The 19,983-nt window shown below is 33.4% G+C and overlaps 1 protein-coding gene across 1 annotated transcript in view; it reads right to left on the minus strand.

Moving 5' to 3' along the window:
• Positions 1 to 1,010: 1,010 nt before the first annotated feature.
• Positions 1,011 to 19,983, minus strand: part of LOC115212114 — a 556,559-nt gene continuing 537,586 nt past the window's right edge. The window contains exons 24-30 of the mRNA XM_029780954.2: positions 19,357 to 19,383; positions 17,968 to 18,018; positions 17,102 to 17,146; positions 11,717 to 11,767; positions 10,364 to 10,419; positions 9,016 to 10,016; positions 1,011 to 1,270 (exon numbers count right to left, since the gene is read on the minus strand). Coding sequence (XP_029636814.1) covers positions 9,894 to 10,016; positions 10,364 to 10,419; positions 11,717 to 11,767; positions 17,102 to 17,146; positions 17,968 to 18,018; positions 19,357 to 19,383 — 353 coding nt within the window. The 3' untranslated portion in view covers positions 1,011 to 1,270; positions 9,016 to 9,893. The remainder of the gene's footprint in view (positions 1,271 to 9,015; positions 10,017 to 10,363; positions 10,420 to 11,716; positions 11,768 to 17,101; positions 17,147 to 17,967; positions 18,019 to 19,356; positions 19,384 to 19,983) is intronic.

The following is a 19,983-nucleotide window of genomic DNA, read 5'->3' on the forward strand; positions in this document are numbered from 1 at the left end:
TATCATTCATGACCATTTGCATATGCAAAAGGTGTCTGCCAGATGGATTCCCAGGTTGCTCATGCCTTTCTAGAAGCAAGAACGCATCGAGTGCTCGAGGGTGAATTTGGAGATGTGCCAAGAAGATGAGTCAAAATTTTTCAAAAGACTGATTACACAGGATGAAACCTGGGTCCATCACGATGATCCAGAGACCAAATCCCAGTCAATGCAGTGGAAGCACCGTGACTCACCCCCTCCAAGGAAGGCGAGGGTGCAGCCCTCCGCTGGCAAGGTCATGCTCACAGTCTTCTGGGACCAGGACGGAGTAGTGATGACAGATTTCCTGGCAAAGGGTACCACAATTGCAGGAGCCTATTATGCTTCACTTTTGAGGAAATTAAGAGAAGTTATCAAAATCAAGAGGCGGGGCAAGATCAGCAAAGGCATCCTCCTCCTGCAGGACAACACTCCGGTCCACAACTCGCTTGTCGCCAGATCAGAAGCACAGGCGTATGGCTATGAACTCATCCCCATCCCCCCTACTTTCCTGACCTTGCACCCTCTGATTTTCACCTCTTCCCAATCATGAAGTTGTTTTTGAAAGGAAAGCGTTTCCCAGATGATGCAGCCTTGATTTCTGAAGTCACGTTGAGGTTGGAGGACCAAGCTGGGTTCTTCTACAAAAACGGTCTCCAGAGCCGCATCAAATGATGGGAGAAATGCGTAACTCTGGGTGTTTCCTATGTAGAAAAAGACTAATAACTGTGCCAAGTTTCGTTGCTCTACTGCTATGGGAAGTGGGTCAGGGGCATTACTTATTGAACGCCCCTCGTAGTTCAGTAGCAAGATACAATAACAAGAGGATCTGGATAAATATATGTACATCCATGTACCTATATACAAAGTCTAAGATTTTTTTTTAACAAGTAACTGTTCTTACAATTTAGATTTGAATGTTCTTGTATCTTAGAATAAAGTCAGATCAAATTCTATTGAAATGATAAATAGAAAGACAAAACAAAATAAACAAGGGTATTTAAAAGTATAATTCAAATTTATTAACAGAATTAAAATTATAACAAAAATAAACTTTGAAACAAAACTAAAACAATGAAAAACAGGCATAATAGCTGTTGGATTAAAGTGAAGTAGTGACCACATTATCACAAATTTAAGTCTTACTTAGACCATTGTATTGTATTCATGAGCAGTGATGGAAGCAGAGTGATAAGCAGAGGTATGGCATTGGCTGATTTTTCAATTTCTCAGGATTTTGTACACTTTAAGTCTGTGAAAAGAGACATTTTATTATTTATAAAATTTCTATTAATAAAAAATTATGATAATTATGTATGGATATTTTATTTCCAATAATAGAATAAATCATATAGATTAATTTCCAGTATACTATATACCAGAAAAGAAGCTCATTATTTTGATTGGAATATTCAAAGTTAGAAGACGGGAATGACCACTGTGTGGCTTTGTGAAGAATGAAATAGGGTAATGTGAGATTAGATTAAGTCACCTTTTGTATTTAATTATTCATTAAATTAAATTGCCTGATATTATAAATATTTAAATACAAAATTCACTATTAGTAATGTAAACAGTATTTGAATGTGGAATATCACAGAAGAAGCATAAAACTTTAAAGAAATAATTACAGAGGTAATGAATCACGATCTTCTGCCAGGCTGAAACTACCAAAATGTGATACTTGCATCAGTATCTGCAAGTTTACAAAACAGATGTTTTACTTTATTATATCTCAACCCTAAGGCTTTGACTATTATCTTGTCTCTTTCTTCATAGTATGATAGTAATTAGAACTGGTTTGCACCAGTTCATATGAGCTATTGGTTAAGTGTTTTTCTTTAAATGAGAACTGATTGAATTTCATAGAATTTAATGTAAACATTTTCAGTTGTACATATATTTGCTGCATTTATTTTCAACATAAACACTTTTGGCCATAATAATTTTACTGTTGCTATTTTTGAGATGATATTTCTGTTGTAAGAACTTTTCTATAAAGTATCTTTACTGTTATAATTAAATACAAAGATACCTTGTTTGAACTCTTCATTTATTTTACTGTCATCTATATTATTAATATTATAATTTCCATTTTTTCCTGATTTAATAAGTACTCGTATTCCAACAAGTGGACTGCAATCAAAACATTAAATTCTAACAAAGTACATTTAAAAATATATTACATAATATGGCTTCATCTACTTATGCAAACAATTCAATTGGTTCCTTAATAGATTGTGAAGTTGTGAACATTCATGTAAAGTTACTTAAAGATAATGTGGGGAGGCTTGGATTGTCATCAAAAGTAAGAGATTTTATAAATATTAGATTCACATAAAAATGTGAGCTCTATGAACTGTTTTAACGTCTTGGAGATGAATATATGATTTACAGTATTCTTGGGGATGAATGAGCATATTTAAGGCTAAATTAAGAAATTAAAAGTTCACTCTGCCCATCTCTGTGATTCCTGAACATAAATCTTGGATACAGCCTCATCTTATACCTAGTTTCCAAAATCCATTTCTACCACTGCCCATGAGCAAGGCACATAATTCTTCTCACTTCAGTTTGCATATTTAAAAACAGGTTGTACTCTTACATCATGTTTGAGTGGTTAGCAGTAGGAAAGGCATCTACAAGTGAAACAATGACTCTAAAAATGTGGTCATTCCACCTGTATAAGTATGGATTTACAAAATCAAGGGTATACAAGTATATATATTATGCAAAAATTAATACTGAAAGAAATTATGCAGCTTACGAAATTAAAAAAAAAATCAATTTTAGGAATTTTTATTTGTCAATCACAAATATTATTTTCCTTTTTCTGGCAAGTGTGTGAGTCAACTGTGAACATGCTTTGGCTTTATCACAACCTCATCAGCAAACATTATTTACATTTGACTGATATTTGTCTTCATTTTGTTTGTTGTTAACATGTTTTGTCTGATATACCCTCCAGCCTTCATCAGGCGTCTTGGGGAAATTTTGAACCTGGGTACTCCTTCCTAAGGTATTTTTTTGTTATTATTGTTATTATTATTATTCAGGTCACTGCCTGGAATCGAACTAGGAATCTTGGGGTTAGTAGCCTGCACTCTTAACCACTACGCCATATGCTCGTGGGCAGTGAATTTTAAGGCTTATAAATCGATTCCAGGCAGTGACCGGAATACTAATACTACTACTACTAATAATAATAACAACAACATCGAAAATACCTTAGGAATGAGAACCCAGGTTCGAAATTTCCCCCAAACACCTGATGAAAGCTGAAGAGTATATCAGTTGAAATGTGTTAACAACAAACAAGAGGAGGATAAATATCCATCAAATGTAAATAATGTACATAATTCCTCATCTCTTAAATATAGAACTATCTCATCAGCAAAGACTAGCTTTCACTGTGCTTGCTGAAATAGTGGACAAAATTAAAATATACAAGATTGCTTATTGTTTGTAGAATTGTTTAGAAATTAAATATTTCAGATGATTAAGATAAGAGTAATCATGTATTTGTTCAAGAAACAATGTGATACCTGTTCACAAACAATGATAATCTTAAATATATATGCAAGTAACCCATGCACTTCTATTTTTATTTCATAAAAATCACAGTTTCATTTATGGATTAAAAAACATTATCTCTGACTTCTACAAGGAAAATAATAATTTTATAATTTGATACCTTTACTAGTGCTAACCACTTTATTTATTTGTAAATATTTACAAATTATATACTGTAATATCATTTAGCTTTAAGTAGGGGTGCTGTTGAGCAGATGCAAACTATCTGTGAGGCAAGTTTGTATGGTGCTTTAATTTTCAATTGAAGTTTCATTTCTCTTACAATGTTAATATTTTTTAGAAGAATAACTGCATATACTCTCCATTTCTTATGAACCTGAGAATTTGTTTTTATGAAAGTAGTCAATATAATTCAGTTTCAGAGGAAACTTTAAAAATATAATATTTAGTTAGAATTCACTTAGTCCATGTGTAGGATGTGAGAAGAGTATAATGAACTATAAACTGTTGTGTTCTTGGAAACTCCTAAAAGCTAAATCCTCAAATAAGGATTTAAAGGGAAATACACTAGAACATATCCTACTACTTCCTCCAGGTCCATAGAAAGACTTGAGCACAGTTTGGCAAGCTAATTTAGCACTCATGAACTCGAGCATTTCACTACTGCTTACAATAGTGCAACATATCCACTCAAAATATCATGGCATTGCATTAAAAGTAGGTGTCTGCCTGGAAACGAACGTATGCCATTAATAGTATGCAAAGTGGCAGGCACTTCATCAAGCAGACTAGTATCCAAACAATGTGTTTTGCTGAGCCAATGAGAGAAAGCCTCTTCATGGTAATCAGACTTTCTAGAAAAAGCAGCCAAATCTCCCTCAAATTACATCCTCATGTCTTGGGAGAGAAAAGAACACATCAGATAATCTATTCTAGATATGTTCTTAAAAGAATAGGGCAGTTGTGGCTCATAGGTCAGCTCAACTAGCTGATTTAAGGGTTATACAACACAAATGAGTGATATAACAAAGATAATAAGCTACTTAATAAAAATAAAATTATAATATAAATGAAATATGAAAAAATATTGAATTCATTAACAAATCACATACAAGTATTATTGATTCAATGCTTACAATATAAGGAATAAAATAAAAATCTTTAATTGTCTAATTTAGGTAGGCATTTTCATCATGCATATTTTTTTAGGGATATTCCACCAATATATAAGCATTCATTTTATATTATGATGACAATATATATATATAGTAAAATATCCCTTTATATAAAAATGATTAAACATGAGTAACAAAAATATACACACAATGCAAAAAAGAATGGATTTTAATCCAAATATATCAATATTAAAAATAAATGAAAAAAATTGGCTCTAGATTCAAAAGGATTGAAAATGTTAAATATAAAAAAAGTGATGGTACTTTTTGGCTATCTCACCTCCATTAAAAAATTGAGCTATCTCCCCCTCGTTTTACAAGAAATATCAGTACTTTTGGTTATCTCCCTCAAGTAAAAAATTGTTTAACTCTCAATAAAACAAAAAACAAAAAAAATTAAAAATTAATAAACATGAAAACTGAAAAAATTAAACATCTTATTGAATCTGATGACATTTTAATAACAAATAATACCATGCCTATTGAGGAGGCCAAAAGTCAACAATGTGTTGAAGTATTGTATCAAAAGAATCTCTTTTAATTCAATCTCTTGTTGCCACATAAACTCAATTTTTTAGTGGGGAGGTAACCCAATTTTTTAATGGCAATTTTTTTAATGGGGGTGAGATAAACAAGAAGTACCAAAGTGATATTATCATGGATTATAATACTGATGTTGCATGTGTGTGTGTATGTTTATGTATATATATATATATTATTGAATATTGGAATTTGTATGAACATTTGATCTTTTTCGCATATTTTTCTGAATTTTCCATTGCATCTTCAATCTTTCCTAAAATTTTTTTTAGCATTGATAAACAAACAAAAAAAAAACTGTTGAAACTGATTTAGTATTTTAATAAATCTGTTATACAGTTTCAAAATGGCCACATGTTTTAAGACTCAGGTGCATTTTCAACCATCAAATCAAATTTTTTTTCTATTCTTTTCTCCACACACACATATATTGATAATAAGGAGAATGAAAAATTTGAACATTCAAACTTTGTTTATTTCCAGTTAGTTTATTCATAATTTTCCAACACATGTTTCAATCACATTAACTGCATTTTGTTGCATATTTATATGCAGCAAGTTATGCTTTATTAGTACAATCTCTTCAGGGTATATAAGTACGACATTGTTCAAAAAGGGATTTTCATCCATTATTAGTTTGTATTAGGCTCAGTAGTAGTAGTAGTAGTAGTAGTAGTAAACCATTATTTTCATTGATAGGCTGTTTTTCTCAACTGATTGTTTGGCTAAAATTCATCAGCAGCAACAGTGTTTGTTGAAGTTGACAAATATTCTTGACAAGTTGGGGAGTGGTTATTTATAGAATACTTTTTATTTGATAGATTCTACATACTTTATAGTCACATGGCTTGGGGGAAAGGGGCTTCATTGAAAGAAAAATGACAACATTATTCAAAAGAAGATTTGTTTTTTCTAGCTCGGAGCTGAGAAAACTAATAAGTAGAGTACAGGAAGCAGTCGCAAAAGCCAGCTTCTATATATGGCTGAAGCGGGAAGACCAAAAATGGCTTGAAAGTCATAACATGCCGGTGGGAAATAACATCACTAGGTGAGACAAGCTGACACTGAATTAGCCTCGCTGATTGACAGGTGACGGTCTTGTTTAGAGAATGCATGGACTAAGACTATGCACCTTCATTGGTCAGTTAAAGTTGAGACAGTGTCATGTGACAACTTGCTGGGGCTGCCTGCTGGAGCCTACCAGCAGGTATTTAAAGGGAAATTTGAAAAGACAGTCAGTTACCCACTGACACTCGTTGATGCTACGTTGAAGAGGCCAGGAATAGAAGGAAGAAGAAGAAAGAAGACATGCACCCAACACCAGAGCTGAAGACACCTCCGAAAGGTGGGGGGGGGCTGCAACGTCAAAACGGTAGAGGAGTAGGGGCTGAAACCGGATGTGGTTCCTCCTGATGATGTCTTGAGCTAACTGGATCCTATAAAGGAGCTGTTGTGGTAGCAGACCACGAAACACGGTTCAAATTCCTCAGAGTTGATTATATTATTTGAATTTTTGTGAAGATTATTAATAGTGGTAGTGGATAATTACTATGCAGTAAGAACCACATGAATATTAAAAGAAGTAGTGAGTTGTATTTTAAATTCTTCTAACACTTTAAAATAACAATAATAATAAGAAGAATTTAAAATACAACTCACTACTTCTCTTAATATCCAAGTGGTTCTTATTGCGTAGAAATTATCCACTACTACTATTAATAACCTTCACAAAAATTCAAATAATATAATCAACTCTGAAATCCATCAAAACACCATGTGACTATAAAGTATGTAGAATCAATCAAATGAAAAGTATTCTATAAATAACCACTCCCCAACTAGTCAAGAATATTTGTCAACTTCCACAAACACTGTTGCTGCTGATGAAAATTTGCCAAACAATCAGTTGAGAAAAACAGCTCATCTATGAACATAATAGTTTACTACTTTTAGTACTGAGCCTAATACAAACTAATAATGGATGAAAATTCCTGTTTGAACAATATCATACTTATATACCCTGAAGAGAGTGTACTAATAAAGCATAAATTGCTGCATATAAATATGCAGTTAATGTGATTGAAACATGTGTCGAAAAATTATGATGAATAAACTAACTGGAAATAAACAAAGTTTGAATGATCAAATTCTTCATTCTCCTTATTATCAATATTGTACTTTAAACTCTAAATAGCCAAGGAATAAACTGTAACATCAGATGGGAATTAAAGGAAGTTAACCAAAAATGCATTATCTGAAGGAACCAGCCTTGGAATTTTACATACAGAAATTTGGTATCTGCCTAGATATTATATCTCTCCTCTTACTATATATATATACAATAGAATCTCCCATTGAAGATGACATATGAATGTTCAGTTTTTGCTGCACAAATGGTTTCTTTTTACTTGTTTGTCATTTGACTGTGGCCATTCTGGAGCACCGCTTTTAAGTCGAACAGATCGACCCCAGGACTTATTTTATCAGTCTCTTTTGCTGAACTGCTAAGTTACGGGAATGCAAACACACTAGCATCGGTTGTTAGGTGATGTTGGGGGGGGGGGACAAATACAGAGACACAAACATATACACGCATATATGATGGGCTTCTTTCAGTTTCCGTCTACTAAATCCACTCACAAGGCTTTGGTCAGCCCGAGGCTATAGTAGAAGACACTTACCCAAGATGCCATGTAGTGGGACTGAACCTGGAACTATGTGGTTGATAAGCAAGGTACTAACCACACAGCCACTCCTATGCCTGTTTATAATAATTAAATATTTATGCTGCATAGTTATTCACTCCCTCTATCAAATCAACATTGCCTGTACAAATGCACAAGCGTGCCACACTTCAGATGTCAAAATGATCAAAAAGTCAAAAAGTAAATAATATAGAATTTCTGCAATAAGATCAAGACTTCAAATTTGATGAGACAAATTTCAAAAACTGGAAATGGTTTGAAAAAAATTTACTTAATAGGGTCCAAACCCCATCAGAAACAGATTTGATTAGTATATAGTTTTATGAATAAAATAAACAACAAAAAACAAGAAAAAACAAAAAAGATAACTTCATCAACAAATTAAAATTAGTCATAACTGTTGCCTAGTTATAGACAACTGGAGAACAAACTCTCATAAGTGCCAAAAGTAAACAAATTAACAGCCATATTGTGTTTGTCTTATAATGATTCACATTGGAAAACAAAGAAACAAGAATTTAACTGGATTTACTTCATTAATCATCATTGTTTAGCGCCTGCCTTCCATGTTGGCAAATGCTTATTTGTAGACATCCATAAGCATAAAAGAATAAGAATTTGCCAATGCAGTTGCTGCATATGACATAGAAACTCTTACTGGAATGGTATTTTTAGATATTTAGTCCAAATCTATAGAACTGGTAAAGATCTACATGGAATGCTCACAAGATTTCACTTACTTGTTAAGGGTGACTAATATGTTATAATGGATAACTTTATAAAGGCATGTGCTGAGGTTAATTCACTCGGCTATTTATTCTTACAAGAGTGTATCGTTGTATCAATCTTGGAAACATTATAATTTGCATTAAAAAAAATCAGTATATTACTTAACACACTTTATAGAAAAGGAACATCTGAATCATAAATAAGATCTAGAATCTTGTCCAAAATCTTTAATGTATTGTGTTCTTATAATGCTACCAAAAGCACTATTGAAAACTTGTTACTTTATAAAATATACATTTAAAAAAAAATCTTACCAAAAATAAATATTTGTAACAGTGTACTATAATTGCAGTTCCATGTATTGTTTCTAGTGATAAACTGACAAATATATCTAAAGAGAAAGAAATGATTTTTGATACACAAAACCAGTGTAACCACAGTCAATAGCTATCACATTTGAAATTGTTTGAATAGGCTAAGCAGTACCAAGGACTGTGGTATCCATTCTTCCAGAAAAGGTTATGGAGTACGAAATACATTATCAAAAACATTTTGAATAATTATTTAAAAATAAAGCTTTTGAGTATCAGATACAAAAAAGATGTAAAAGATTTAAATGTTTTCTTTATATTTGGCTATATTTGTTTGTGTAAAGAGAAAAATATCAGTTAATAGCTTCTTAGACCTTTTAGAATAGGGAGAATGGTATATCTGAAGGGTTATTATTGGCACTTGGTTAATTTAAAATGCTGCAAGTTGAAGGGAATGCATAGTAATAGAGGAAGACAAGTAGTTGGTGTCTATCAAATTTGATGGTAGATGAGACACAATAGAATTGGAAAGAAGAGGAATGTGAGTTTCGGGTGGGAATAATATAAAGTTACCACACTCAGAAGAGCTATTGTAGTTATGGTTTACGAAAAACAGGAAAAAAAAACAGGAGCACAAAGACCAGTGATAGGCAAAGGACAAGATCATACTGGTGAATGAAGGCTTGCCTTGAGAAGATTTTTTCCTTCTTGGACAAGTAAATGAAGTGTTGAAGTGTTCACTGTTTTATAAATGGAAGAAGTACTCTGATTATCTGTACTTCGTAAACTACTAGCATCTGTTTAAGAGTGTGAATAAAATGTAGAGTTGCTATAATTGGTACATATATCAACATGTCTAAAAAAATGGCAAAAAATTTAGATTAACTGTCCAATATTAGATCAGCATAAATAGTTTCTTCTACAGGTTTTGGTGCTGGTTTGCTTGTTCCAGGATTGTTTAGAAACTCAAGTTCTGCATAGTCACATTCTTGGACAGATTCAGGCTAGATTGAATTAAAAAAAGAACAATGACAAACTATAAGTATAAGCAATTATATATTAGTACATTTTAAAATCTATAAGCAGACATTTAAACATATTAGAAGTATACATTTTAATACGTCATTATTAAAGAAATATGAAATATCAATAAAACACAGTTTGATTTCACATACAGTACTAAATGCAAAAATAATAATATGAAGGGATAATTTAAACTTATCTCAACTGCTCTAATATTATCTACCTTCAGGAAAAGGACAGTAAAAAACACATCTTTAAATAATTATTTCAAGATAACATCTTAATATAACCACTATGAAAGAAAATTAAAATATATTTATGGATTTACCTCATTACTTTGATTGTTGCTTTCATAATTGTCATTCAAGCTACCATCTTCTGTTTCTAGATATTTAGAATATAACAGTTGAATATAAAATATAGTAAACATAACATACTATTAATACAAACTTATCAAAAAGAAAAGCAATCATATAAACAACATTAAAAAATAGCAATTTTTCACAGTACATACAAATTAGGAGACAGTCAATCTAGAATTCCATTGATATTTATTATGTTGATCAGAGAAAGATGAAAGCCAAAACTGATATCAATGGGATGTGAGCTCAGAATGCAGTAGGACTAAATTGAATATGTCCAAGTATTTAGTATTGCCATCTACTATTTCTTTCACTAAAATATTTTATAGATATAAGGTTGTCCTAAAAGTTCGTAGAAAGTCTTGGAAAATAATGGTCTTTATTTTGAGGAATAATTTTTGTTGTTTTTGTTAGTACTTGGTGAGTAATAATTCAATTTTCGCAAGTGTTTACGAACTTTTGGGACAACCTAATATTTAAAAGAGCTAAAATTACCATTAAGAGAATCTGTTCACTATTTTTCAACATCATTTTCATGTTAGAGATGTCCATAAGCAGGACTGATGGTGGGTACTCAACAACAGTAGTTGCTCAAGATGTGAAATTCACCATTGTAAATCTCTTCAATACTTTGATTTTCTTGTCTAGTGAATGTTAGTTATGAACTTGTAAGAATTAATAAATGTGTAAAGTATTAGAGTTAATGTGAATTCCTGCAAGAAGTTTATTATATATGCAATGGAATTTTCAAAATTTTATGTAAATACGTTCATACATGGATTATTAAGCTGCTTATTCTACACAGAAAATTAAAATGGAAATCAAAATGGAAATCGGAGTTGTGGCCAATGCCAGTGTCACCTGACTGGCACCCATGCTGGTGGCACGTAATAAGCACCATTTAGGGTGAGTCGATACCAGTGCTACCTGACTGGCTCCCCATGCCAGTGACACATAAAAAGAACCATCCAAATGTGGTTGATGTCAGTGCCCCCTGACTGGCATCTGTACCAGTGGCATGTAAAAAGCACCATCCAAACATGGTTGATGCTGGTGCTGCTTGACTGGCTCCCAATGCCAGTGGCACATAAAAAAGCATCCACTACACTGTCGGAGTGGTTGGTATTAGGAAGGGCATCCAGCTGTAGAAACCTTGCTAGATCAGATTGGAGCCTAATGCAACCTAGTGGCTTGCTAGTCCTCAGTCAAACCGTCCAACCCATGCGAACATGGAAAATGGACATTAAACGAAGACGATGATTTACTCTTTGCTAAATGAATGTAGTTATATTAATGAATTGAATATAATCATGTTTTACCATCAGGTTTCATGCTTGGTGTATTGACATTAGCATAAAAATCATCCACATCTTTAAGGAATTAAAAAAAAAAATGGCATAATTATAAATAACATTTAAAATATTTTAATGTAGTATGTAAAGCACCAGGATAAATATTAATAAAAAAATGTTCACTTTCTTACATATATAAAGTAGTATAAGTAGTAATTAGTAATATTATATTATATTCCTCATTTACCTTAGGAAATCACATAAATTAAGTAAAAAAGTGTGTAGTGTTGGACTCTGCATATCAACATCAGAAAATTTGCCCTTCATTTTTGGAGAGAAGCCCTTTGTTCCCAACAAAGATAATAACTCCCTGAACTTTTAATCTGAACACCTATTTGGTTGTTAAGACAGATTGGTAACAAAGGTTACCAGCTACTTCTAAGGAGACATCTGGGCATTAGAGAGAATTTACATCCTGAGAGCTTTTCAGTGTTTGTTTCTCTAATGATCCTTCTGTATATGAAATTTATCTTCTACTTTAACCTATATATTACCCCACTACACCTCATTTGTCCTTTGCTTACACTTTACACTAGGCTCACATCAAAGAATTCCACTTGATTCCTTTCCTGCATGGAAAATGGGTAATTTTCCTGATGGTATCAAGGTCCTGCTTCCCTTCTTACTTACTAAAATGCTAGTTTTTCTCAAAGTTTAATATAAGGTTCTTCAATTCTAGGTTTAGCTTTCATGTCTAGAACTTCTGCTCCAGTTTTTCAACAGATTCTGCTGTTAAGAGCTAAACTATCAGTATACAAGAGTTCCTAATGATAGCTGGTCTCAAATTCCTCAGTTATGACTTGGAGGACTGTAATAAGCAGGAAAGGCTGAGAACTGAGTTCTGATAAGTCCCTACATGCACATTAGATTCATCACTGAACTCATTGCTGGTTTTCACCTTGTTGACTGAGCTTCTCTACATGGGTGGCAAGGCACTCAGTAGTCATTCATGTACCTTTAATTTCTTCAGTAACTACCTAAACACAATGAATACAAACAAACATTGTAGGAATTAGCAATACTGCATTATTTTCCCCCTTTTATTTTAGGATCATACAAACTAATGGAGAGAAAGATTGAGAAGTATGAATTATTATTATTATTATTATTATTACTACTACTATTATTATTATTATTATAACTACTACTATTATTATTATTACTACTACTATTATTACTACTACAACTACTACTATTATTATTATTATTATTATTATTATGACCTCCACCTAAGCGAAGGCGGAGGTATTGTTTTCAGTCATGTTTGTTTGTTTGTCCGTGAACAAGACATCTCAAGAACCGCTGGATGGATTTGGATGAAACTTTCAGGGATGTTTGGCCTCATGACTAGCATGAACTGATTTCACTTTTGGGATTGATCCAGTACTGGGCAAGGATTCTGGATTATTTTTTCCTGTCTTTTACTTAATTTTTGAGAGCGGTTGGGTTCATTTTTAGTATTCTCGTTTGTGAGAGCAGTTGAGTTTATTTCAGATATTCTCATTTTAAAAATCATCTCCGGCTAATCGTTTTGAGGACGTTGGTGTTGCCTTGGTGGAGGTTTGTGCTCTCTGGGTGCTCTTGTCATTATTATTATTACTATTATTATTGTTATTTCAAATATGGTCAGTCTGAAAATGATAAACAGTTTCAGACACCAAAGGGCTGAAATTGAATGAAGCTAACTTCACAAAGATTTGTTAGCTTACAGAAGGATGATACAAAAAAAATATTGGAGTAAACTTTTGAATCAACCAAAATTTGAAAAAATACTTGCAGAGCTTTTGACCATACATCTTTCAAACAAGATAAAAAAAAAGAAAAAGAAAATTTTGATATAGCTTCCCCACCATTGGCTCAAATCAGCATCACTAGCACCACCACTATTACTACCACAGTCAGTGACAATCAAAACAATAACAACCACAATACTAAAAATAGCAATAACTAAGCGAATGAGAAAGAACATGAAATCAACAAGAACCTTTACAGAAGCAAAAATGTGAAAATGATATGAGCATTTAATACTGTCTGACCAACATGCCAACATTTTCCACCTTTGCTGCCACCACAATTAGAAGACACAACAGACAACTCACCCATCACTGCCTTTGCTAATATTGTCCACTGAATACAAGAGAAAAAAATCACTATCCTGGTAGATAAATTAAAACAAGCAAAATACATGTTAATGAAACAAGAAAGACACAAAGTTAACAATCCTGCTCTGTGTCCAACAAAAGGCAAAACCAAATACTGTTACTTATAGAAAAATTACTATTAAAATAAAAGAATTAGAACAGATGACAGAAAAAGGCATAGAAAAATGTTCACAGAAAAAGACAAAGAAAAATGTCTAAGACCAGTCTGGATTATTAAAAGTTATGTCACCAGGGGAAGAAAGTATGGTACAGTAAAGTTAAGATTCTGTATGGAAGAAAAGACAATAAAACACTCAATGACAATGCTGAAAGCTATTGTCAGTTACACAGACCAGAAACTTGCAATCTGCACAGTTGACCTAAATAGGCCTCATAGGAAGCTGAATGCATCACTTTTGGTGTGCCAAACCTACAGACTGGATCTGTGTATTAGTTAAGCAGGCGTTGATGGAGTCAGTCCTCAACAACAATTGGTAGTTTGCTCTGAAAAGGGCAATTAGAGCAGAATCCATTAGGTTTAGTAAGGCATAAGTAACAGAAAGAAATAAAATGGAGGATAACTTAGAAGTGCTTATGAAGGGCACTGAAACTGATGTGCTCATGGTGAGATTGTCCCTGGACCAGTTCTTCAACACTAAGCATGAAGGATGCCTTATCAAAGCTAAGATGCATGCTCTAAGAAATGAGGGAACAAAAACCACCTGATAGGCCTCAGTGGAAGAGGCACAATGTGGCAACAAAGCCACAATTTGGTTTTTGGTGAACCAAAATGGATGCTTGGTACTTGAACATGAGCAGATGATTGCAGCATTTCAACAGCACTTTACTCAGCCGATTGGGATGAACAGCAGTCTGGAATGTAGGATGGATCTTCAGTGCCTACTTTGATGGTATACTACAACTCTTGCTAAGGTAGGTGGAGCATCACATCACAAAAGGCTGATAACAGTCCCAGAAACACAAGATGCAATGATGGATGCTGCATGGGAGGGGGGGGGGGCAAATTGCCTGGTTTGGATGGCCTACTCTATGAGATTTACTTTCATATGCCCGACTTGTTTGGTGGCCTCTTAGCATATATCTACCACAACTAGCAGCAGAATGGGAGAATTCCTAGTTCTGTAGGTCAAGGACTCAAACAAAGGGCATCAAATAGAACATTTTAGGTCTATTATGCTGCTGAATGCAGATTAAAAAATTTTGGCCAAAGTGTTAGCAAAATGTTGGTGCTTGTTGTCAAGGAGCTGATTGGAGATGTGCAAACATGTACCATCTTAAGCAGATCTGTCCATGACAACCTCCACTTATGTGATATATCATAGACATAGTAGATAAAGAAGCTGGCATGGGTGACAACTGATCAATTTGGATCTCTCAATAGCCTTCAATAATAGGATCGACCACCAATATTTGGTGGCTATTCTCATGGTGGCCAGTTTCAGTGCCATTTACCATGGTTGGATTGCTGCAATGTACAATGACATCTGCTCAATAGATTAGGTGAATGGTTACTTATTGGAACTATTCAGCACCATGTACTTGGCTTGCCAAGAGTGTCTCCTCTCATCTCTTCTGAATGTATTGACTCTAAGGCAACTACAGTGGAAACTGGAGGCATTGAGAAACATCCAATGTGAACTAGGATGTGGAAGAACTGAGTCAGCATATGCATATGATGTCACTGTCATAGTGTTGAACATGAACCTGATTGGCACTGTTCTAAAAGAATATGAAGCAATAACAGGAGTGAAAATTAACTGAGGGCAGTCAGTGGGCTTAAAGTTTGGCGTCTGGAGAGGCAAGTCCATGCCATCCAATAATGTCATGGGATGTTGGATGGAGGGACTAGTTAAATTACTTGGGTTTTGGTCTGGACCTCCAGATAGAGAAGAATCACTGGTGCATTGGACAAATCCTGTTGCAGTATTTTTTCCAAGGTCTTTTACATTTTGAATGCAGGGTGGCCAATCTCACCCAGAAATGGGCTGAGAAAAAGTTGTTTCTGAAAGGTCAGGCAGAGGTGGTGAATGCATATATTGCCTACATCATATATTACTGCCTGACCATCATGCCTCACCCCAGTTTATGTCTGATCAAACTGGAGAATATATTCTTCTGCTTTCTGTGGAGGGGATATTCTCCACTGGTCAGGCACTCCATTTGCTGTCAATACTTGCTGAATGGACGACTGGGCATGTTGTGGCTGCTGATACACAGACTTGCACTGAGGCTATGACAACCCCAATGCTTCCTTGTTAGTGAGAAGGTGGGGTTGCTGTTAGTCAGATTTGCTCTTCCAAAGCTCATTTCTTTAACTGAGTTGTGGTTGTGGATCAAGAGTAGACTAAAGCAGAGCACCTAGTACTTAGAGTGTCTTCAGGCACTCACAGTCTCCTGTCAGTTGGGCAATGCAGTTGGTGGAAGTTTTACTTTGGTGTTCTATAGAGAATTAGTGGTGGGTAAGTGTGACAACATTCAATGAAACTCTGGTAATTGATGAGAATCAACTGGTCTATTCCAGAGGATTTTTCAGGCTGGGACCTATGGATAATTAGAGAAGGGAGAAGTATAATATGGATGGATGTTAGATATAGAAAAGGGTACTAAATATTGAATATACACAGATCCAATGCTTTCAAATCCTTTAATAGGTAGCATGGAACAGTGAGTAGAAGAGATGAAATGGAGGGTGGTAGCATGAAATTGGCAAAAGGAGCAGAAGATGATGACTTAGCAGGTGTAATTTTGCATAGGCCCAGATATACACACATACTTGCAAACATAAATTTATACCTATATTTATATACATATGTGCCATATTTTCAGTATATTTCATAAATACTGCTCCTCTTATTTTGACATAGATTTCTCCAAGTTTACATAGGAACTGGGCCTTTAAGTCTTTTCTAGTACAGCATAATACTTCACTTTCACCTAGTTTTTATAATTTTATTTCTTAGCTGTTATGGTGCTGTATATAGTAGTACTTCATCTCATGTCACCTTAAATTATTTGGGACTTATCACAGGCCACTGAACCAGTCTCTAAAACTCAGCAGGATGTCTGATAAACATTTAAGTTTTCTGTCATGTTCTAAGTATGTACATTCTCTTTCTTATTCTCATGTATCAGATAATACCTCCCTAGATATATTTAGTTACATTAATAGATTGAGTATAATCATGCTTACCTTCAGGTTTCTTGCTTGGTTTATTGACATTAAGATCATTCACACCTTTAAGAAATTAAAAAATAAATCCCATACAATTATAGATATTATTTAAAATATATTAATATTGTGCTGAAACTAACAGAACTAACAGTAGGAATTAACAATATCATATTATTTTCTCCATTTACATCTTAATACTATTATGAAATTAATAGAAAAAAAAAACACTGAATGGTGTAAAGTACAATTAAAGAAGAATAAAGGTAGAAAATATTAAAGATAAATTTGAAAATCTACAAGAGCAAAGCTTATGATAGAAATAATGCAAAATGCACAATTATGAATTTTTGTTCATGTATAAGGTTACATAACTTGTTTCTATTCAAAGGAAAAAGGGGCTAAATATTTGCTAATTCTTTGCTTAATTCATCTTATCACCACCATCGTTATCATCGCCACCATAACCTTCATCATTGTTTATCCACTGTCCATGCTAGCATGAGTTTGTGAAGCAATCATAATTAAAACCAGTTCCTTTTTGCTATCACAAAACACCTTGGTCTGATCCACTGATCATAATTCTCTCATATTTTTTCATTTTGGTGTTGTTTTTAAGGCTGACCTTTCACATCATTAATACTTCATAAAGCCCCTCTTACTTTAATTCTTTCCAAATTTTCTCAGCTGTTATTGTAATTTCTGAGTAGCACTTCACCACATGTCACATATGCTTAGTTGGGACTTAGCATCAGCCACTGATGTTGGTTTTAGACTTCAATAGATTCTTCCATAAAAGTACAAGTTTTCTGTGTTATATGTATATATGTATTACTTAATAACTCTTGAAGTTTATGTAGTTTTCTTAATAGACTGAATATAATTACCATAGGTTTTCTTGCTTGGTTTATTGACTTTAGCATAAAGGTCATTCACATCTTTAGGGAATTAAAGAAAGATTTTATTTAAAATATATTAATGCTGTGATGAAAGTATCAGAACTAATATTAATGAAAAACATTCACTCCCTCTCATACATAAAGGTACAAAGAAGTATAAGCAGGAACTTATGTATTCATTGTTTACACTAAGAACACCTTATGAAATTTCTACCAGCTCATTTCCTACATAAAGAGCACATTCATTTTCCTGATAGTATCTGAGTTCAGTCTTTCTTCCTATATGGTAAAAAATGTGTTTTTACTAGATTCAATTTAAAATCTTTAAAATGCAGATTTTGCTATCATGTTTGGAATTTCTGCCTAACCCAACTGTTCTACAGATTCTGTTATAAAAACTAGGTCATAAGCATAAAGGTGTTTCAAGGTTGTCTAAAATACATCTTTCATAGTTTGGAGCCTAAATAAACAGGAAAGGCTGAACACTGAGTCCTGATAAAACCTATATGCATACTAAATTCATTGCGATTGCTCACCTTACTCACAGTGAATCTGCACACGGTTTTTATGGCTCACACAACTAATTCGTGTAAGTTTGGTTTCCTTAGCATCTACCAGACCAGATAGTGAATTACTCAGTCCAAATTACTCTCCAAATTCACAAATGCTTAGTATAGGAACTTCCACCTAGCTAAATACTTATTTGTAGTTATTTCATTTGGAATATGAGCTCAATGATACAGCTTCTTGGCATATCCAGGTTAATCTTATTCTTAATCAATTTTTCAATAGCGAATGAATATTGTAAATCTCTAAATATCTATTCTCAAGAGACCAGCTACATTTCCTACTTTTTCATTCTTCAATTGCACTGGAATGCTGGTAGCTCTTCTGCTTCTACTTGGAATAAATTCACTCTTTGCTTTTGACATCAGTAAGAATGAGAAAGCCATTGTTATTCTATACATCTAAAGTGTGTCTTCTCTCTCGCAGACTGCCTGGCAATTTGGATGGCCTTGCATGACTGATCCTCATCTTGCACAATATATGCAAACTTTTGTTATTTTACCTTTCCTTGTGCTACGTATAGCCAAAATTTAGCTTCTCTTTAGTTGTTTGATATTTTCCACATTGCCCCCTTTCTATAAATCTTTCGCTTGTTATGATGCTACCTATAATATTGTCTCAGTGTGTGCCACCTTACACCATCACTTATCTAATCTATAGAGTTCAGTATGAGGTACCATAAAAGCTGCAGATTTTTTTCTGTTATAATCTGTCTTAGATATATAATTTTTGTCATATGTATTGTCATATATGTTAGTTAATACCTCTTGAACTCTTGTTAGTTATATTAATGAACTGAATCATGCTTACCATCAGGCTTCTTCCTAGTTATATTGTCTTTAGGATAAAAATTGAACACAAATTTAAGGTGTTAAAAAATAATGACATATAATTCTAGATAACATTTAAAATGATGTATTGAAAGTATCGGAACAAATATTAATGAAAAACATTCACTCTCTTATGCACATATATATTCAAAGTTGTATAAGCAGGAATTAGTAATATATTATTATTTTCTCCATTTAGCTCAGATTATCATAACCAAATCAACAGAAAAAACAAAAGAATGAAAATACACTGAGTGATAAAATAAAGTACAATTAATGATTAATAAAGGTAGAAATTGTTAATACGCATGAAAATCTATGTTTACATGTAATGCAAAATGCACATTTATAAATTTTTGTGTTATGTAGGTTATATTACAGTGGCATCTCTATTGAAAGGAAAGATGGCCTAAATATTTGCTAACTATTTGCTTAATTTATCTTGTCATTATCATTGCCCCCATTGTCATCACATTGATCAAACACTGTCATGGGTTTGTCAAGCCATCATAATTAAAACCATTTCCTCTTGGTTGTCACAACACACCTTGGCTTGATCCACTGATCATAATTCTCTCTTATCATCTCATATTGGTGTAGTTTCTGA

Source organism: Octopus sinensis, linkage group LG5 (assembly GCF_006345805.1).
Source record: "Octopus sinensis linkage group LG5, ASM634580v1, whole genome shotgun sequence".
In the NCBI taxonomy this organism is placed as follows: Eukaryota; Metazoa; Mollusca; class Cephalopoda; order Octopoda; family Octopodidae; genus Octopus; species Octopus sinensis.